This window comes from Galeopterus variegatus, unplaced genomic scaffold, assembly GCF_000696425.1.
Source record: "Galeopterus variegatus unplaced genomic scaffold, G_variegatus-3.0.2 Scaffold2559, whole genome shotgun sequence".
Taxonomy (NCBI): Eukaryota; Metazoa; Chordata; class Mammalia; order Dermoptera; family Cynocephalidae; genus Galeopterus; species Galeopterus variegatus.
Genome location: NW_007728670.1, coordinates 243,035 through 248,801, shown reverse-complemented (window position 1 = coordinate 248,801; position 5,767 = coordinate 243,035). Strand labels below are relative to the sequence as shown.

Below are 5,767 nucleotides of genomic sequence, written 5' to 3'. Positions count from 1 at the left end.
CCCGCCCCCGCGCTTCGCCGCTGCCCGCCGCCCGCCGAGGTGAGCCCGGAGCGCGGGCCGCGCCCGCCGCCCCGACCCCTTCCACATCTGGGAAACCACCGCCCGAGCCTGCGGCCCCTTCCTGCCTGCCGCGCTCCTCAGCCCTCGCTTCCCTGCTCTCGGGCCGGACCGCTCATTCGCTCCATCCCTGGCCCCTTTCCTTCACCTCCTTCTGGCTTCTGCTCCCCTCCCCCTCCCCCCTCCTTCCTCTTTTCGTCTCATGACCCCCTCCCCCCACTTTCTTCCTCTCACCTTTCACGCTCTTTTCTAGGCCCCTCTCCTTTTTTTCTTAAAGAAAGCAAACCCCCTATTGCTGCAAAGAGAATTTTGAGCGTAACTCTTTTCGCTAATGCGAGAGACCTTTTAAAGAAATGAATCAGTGTGCGGGAATAGCGGTGGGGAGACCCAGGTGCTCAGTGTCTGGGAAGTCTGACCGAGAGGTCCCTGTTCTGTCGTTTCACTCGGGTCGTCACTTTGGAGATACTGAGGGTTTCTGAAGCAAGTGGGTCTATGTTTCGCCCTTCAAGTCCAAATAGACGACCGCAGTGAGACGCGGTGCGGGGACGGCCACAGATCAGTGAGTGGGAATTGTATTATCATTTGCTAAATATATTGTGACATACCCCATGCCTCCGTGAACAGCTCCCTTGACCTTGTGCGGCTCTTCCTCCCTCGCTCTCTGTCCCCGTCTGAAATTCCCCTGAGACATCACCGAAGTACTACACGCGAAAAGCTTAGACCCCCGCTTTTATTTTTGTGCTGGAGGCGATTTCTATGCTGGTGACTATTTAGATGTGTTTAATCCGTTTTCCTTCCTAAATGCATTTATCTTTCACCCCAGAAAGACAGGACGGACTCCAATGTGAGGATGGCTGTGACTTTGGAAGAAGCTCGGTGGCTGGGCTGGATCTTGGTGAAAGCACTGATGAGGTTCGCCTTCATGGTCGCAAACAACCTGGTTGCTGTTCCATCCTACATCTGCTATGTAATCATACTTCAGCCCCTTCGAGTGCTGGACAGTAAGCGGTTCTGGCATATTGAAGGAATCATGTATAAGTGGCTTTTAGCAATGGTGGCTTCCTGGGGATGGTATGCTGGATATACAGGTAAGAGAGCACTTTTGTTTGGTGCGTATGAAAAAATTTGTAATGTTTGCTTAAGTCGGGAGCCATGATTAAATATATATTACAGTTTGAATGGAAGATGCTTTTATGCTTTAACTATTGAAAAAATAAACAGAAAGCAGTTCTCTTGGGTTCTCTTCAGAGCCTTAATTAGGAAGCATGATGTTTTCAGAAGTATAATTTAATAATTATTTATTGTTAAGTTCCTTAAGTAATATATTTTTAATGTGATTGACATTTATTTTTTAAAACTGGTTTGCAAAAGCTCTTGTAGAGGAATAGGAGTGCGTAATATAGGACTTGAGGGCTTATAAAGTGAAGATGTAAGATATTTAGCCCATAAATATTGGGAATTTAGAGAAACGACAGGGCCATATTGTGCTAAGTTAGTTTAATAAGTTTTTTCATTTAATGTGATGTTGTATTGTGTTACATTTTAAGCCAAGCAAAAAATGACTTTTTTTCTGTTATATATGTTTCTTTTGCTTACTAGAATCTACATTTTATCTCATAAATCTGAGCATGGTTAAGCTAATTTATCTTCTGAGTGTTTTTAAATAGATCTCTTTCTGCTTTTAAATTGCATTTTGGGAAGCAGGAGTAACACTATTCTGAAGTGGGCTTCTGTAGAACTAAATGAGAAGTAGTGCTTATTTTCTGTTTACAAATCTTATGTGCTTTGAGAACTTGTGCCTCTGCTGCAAAAATTCTGTATCGTTCATTATAATTATTTGATCCCAACTCCCCTATCCCACCCCACCCCAAGAATTAGGATACTGGAAAAAGCATTGAGTTCTCTAGCACTTGTCAGACTTGGGGGCTTTTCTCACAGAAATTTATAACTGGTAGGCTGGCAACTTAGAGATCCTGCTGCAGATGCTGTGGTTCATAGAGTCTGTAGTTCATAGCATGGGAGAGTGAGGACGGTACGCTCAGGGTCCAACAGTGTGGCTGCTCTTCATTTAAAATTACCTGTCTCCCTCTCTCCTGCCCAGGCTGCATGTGCAAATTTTATTCATATACAGGAGAAAAGCACTGACGGTACACAGCTTTTATGGAGTCTGACAGACTCTTGCTATATCTGAGTGCTCTCAGTCGTCCCAGATGTAGCCTTCCTCATTCCAGCCATACCAGTTCTTATTCTGCAAGAGCTGAAGCCCCTGGAATAGTGTATGCATGGCTTTTTTGTCGTGTGTCTTGTTGAGATTCCAGTGCTTTTTGGATACAGTAGGTGATCTTCTAGTACTTTTTTAGAGCCTGGTGGTAGCGGTAGCAGTGGTAGAGAAAAAGTGAAGTTCTAGTCTACGGTGCTGAATTCTTACCTGAATTGCACTGCTGTCTTAGAACTGCTTTGCCCGGTATAGTTTGAGTGTTCCCAAATATGCTGTAGGGTACTAGTGACTTTATTTTTTGTACAGTGTACTTAAGTTTGCTTTTTTTTTTTTTTAATTCTTTTGACAGCTGGCTGGTGTGGGGATAGGAACCCTTGACCTTGGTGTTACAAGGCTTCACGCTAACCAACTGAGCTAACTGGCCGGCCCAGTTTGCTTGTACTAAATGAGCTAATAGTATTTTTAGAAACAGGTTCTAGAAGTTCATTCTACTTAAACGCAATGAAATTACTGAAATGTTTGCACTTGTGTGGGGGGCATATTTATATATGTGTTAGCATGATGGGAAGGTGAAAAAAATTAATTTGGCATTGACCTTGAGATTATAAGGAGTGCAGCGGTGCTGCTTGAAATTAAAGTTAGTTATCTAATGACCATAGCATGGCTGCAATGTATTTTTAAGAATATTTTCTTTGGATATTTCTTCCTTGCTGACTACAGAATTGTATAGTTTCTTTTGCCACCTGCTTGGAAAGTGGTCTTGGCATCATCTGCTTATTTTAGTCTCTCTGAAGCATCTGCTCTTCTCGGGCTCCCGCATTTTGACAATTTGATCAGTTTGTCTCATTTAAATATAGAATATTTTAGTGTGTATATTTTAAATGGTTTTTCTATAGGTAAAATACTTAAGTGCAGACGGTCTGGTTATATAGTCTGATCATAACAGAACACAGCCAAACAAATGTAGGAATGAATTTTGTTGAAAGCCACAACTGGGCACACCTAAGTAGGGGTTGATGAGCAGGTTTACCCATAAAAGAATCTCAAGGGTTATTATATTAGCCTTCCTTTGGGTTATGTATTTCATTTCTTCCTCTTGTGTGAAGAGGAAGGTGGCTTAAGATTTTTTTTCTTTCCCTATGCCTGAGTTTCACAGATGGAAAATTGAACATTGCCAAAGGAATTCTGCTTAGTAGATATAGTATGTTCATGTTTTAGAATAAAAATTGCCAAAACTTCATTGAAAAACTTATGAGGAAACATTAAATATTAATTAGGAAGAAGAAAGTTGAGTATTGGTATAGAATATAATTTTTTGAAATTATTACATTTGGTGTATGAGTCAATTACTCATCTGTGCTGCTGAGGACTTATGTTGATTGTTTAACCTACACTGCTCCATATAATAGCCATTAGCTGCATATGACTATTTAAATTTAAATTAATTAAAATGAAACAAAATTTAAGATTTAGTTTCTCATATTTCAGTGCTTAGTACTGGGTGGCTAGTGGCCACAGTATTGGACAGTACAGATACAGAACTCTTCCATTATCACAAAAAGTTCTATTGGACAGGGGTGGTAGACAGTATAGCTTTCTCTCTTTCTGAGAAAAATGGCATTTTATCTCTCTATATAAACAATCTTTCTCTAGTTCTAAACATTTCTTTTGGGGGAGACAGGAAGATTTATTAAAGTTTTATGAAATTGTCTCTAAATTTGAGGCAAACATCACAAAAATAAGTCCTTTAAACTCAGACATGCTTCTTGGATATGGAGAATGGTGGGGACGGTAAGCCCAGGACCTTGAATGAATGAATATTCTTGTACTAAGCTTGTGTTCTCAGAGCTGGAAAGCTACCTGTGGACACAGAAGATGGAAAGGAGATTTTCTTTTTTTTTTTTTCCTTTTTGTCTTTTTTCGTGTCCGGCAACGGACCGCAACCCTCAGTGTTGCGCCCGTACCGGACTGGGACCGGCAACGGGATCGCAACCCTTGGTGCTGCGCCCGCCCCTTGCTCAGCCAGTGAGCGGGAACCGGTCTGTATGTGGGATCCGAACCCTCGGCGGGAGCGGCCGGCCCAGGAAAGGAGATTTTCTGATCTTTCTGATTTTACATCTTTTTATTTTTAATGTGTTTTTTTTTTTTTTTTTCATTTTTATTGTGACTTGATGTCTTGTCAGGGGAACACATTTCTTGAAAGAACTCTGAAGACATTGGGGTTTGTTCATTCCCTAGCTTGATTCTAGGTAGTGATTGTTGTTGTCACATTTCCTTCTATACTGCCTTCACCCTAATATTTCAAGGGCAAACCAAAAGAATGCTAGCTTAACTAATGATCCACTTCTGCGTGCTTTATTTGGAACTGGCATAAATCAGTACTACCCACCCTACCAATTTTAGTGAAGATGGGCAAATACCAGAGAGAGATTTTGTACCAAAATAGTTTAAATAGTTTATTTTGATTTCATGTACTTATTTTAAATAAAGTCATTGTCATCCAAACACATTCAGTTTAACTCTCTATATATGAAATATGTAGTTTAAAGATATTTATTGTAAGTGGAAGCTCCAGAATTTGTATATAGAGTGAGAATCTTATGTGCATGAGTCTGGCTGGAAGGGAGCTGGGGTGCCAGGGGACTTCCTGTCAAGCTGTTTTTGCTTAGTAAATGCTATTTTTCTTGAATTGGATATTTACTTTGGGAGGCTTTAGGGAAAGCTAATGGAGATTAGGTTAAGCTTCCTGCCACTCTCCAAGTGACACCTGCCATGGCTGTATGTTAGTCTTTGTGGTTGTTTGATTATTTGATGGTTTCCTACTTTTTCCGTTGGGATACAAAATCATTGTATGAGAAAAATCAATTTTTAGGAATTATATCTGACCTTGAAATTCTAGAGAAAGTTTTTAAAAAGTATTTTTCAACCTTTGAGTCATAAAACCAATTTAATGAGTCAAGTTGAATATTTTTAAAAAGTAAAATAGAATTAGGTAGAAATGATCAGAGATGTGTGTGTCTATATTGAGTGGTGCTACAGAATGTGTTTTTTTATGTGAATGCAAGCAACATTTGAAAGACACTGTTCCAGTGTAAAGAACACTGCAATTTAGGAGAACTCTGGGAATCAGTGGTTTTGATGTAGCTTTAACAACTCTACTCAGTGCTGGGGGTGATCCTTACCTGCTAGGTGCCCACCAGGTCTTCTTTATAACCCTCCAGCCAGATTTGTTACCTGATGCTCGCAGAGTGCTATGCTTAATAGTGTCTATTTCTTGAATGATCCCTTCTTTTTTTCCTGGTGCCAACTGAGGTTCCTTAGCTGCCTGTCTTCCTGAAAGGTCTGATATTAAGGTCATTGCAATCTATGAAATATAAACCCTGAACCATATCATGTTTGTAGTATATATATAGTCTCCTACAATACTACATTTGTTAATTTTTTTTTTTTTTTTAAAGATGACCGGTAAGGGGATCTCAACCCTTGGCTTGG

General features: G+C 40.4%; 1 protein-coding gene across 2 annotated transcripts in view; it reads left to right on the top strand.

The window, feature by feature from the left end:
* The window catches only part of LPGAT1 (lysophosphatidylglycerol acyltransferase 1), a 78,904-nt gene continuing 73,137 nt past the window's right edge, over positions 1–5,767 (top strand). Inside the window, exons 1-2 of one of the 2 annotated variants that reach the window (XM_008582292.1) lie at positions 1–755; positions 881–1,145. In XM_008582292.1, the coding sequence (XP_008580514.1) occupies positions 908–1,145 (238 nt within the window). In that variant the 5' untranslated portion in view covers positions 1–755; positions 881–907. The remainder of the gene's footprint in view (positions 756–880; positions 1,146–5,767) is intronic. The other variant, XM_008582293.1, reaches the window with a different exon arrangement.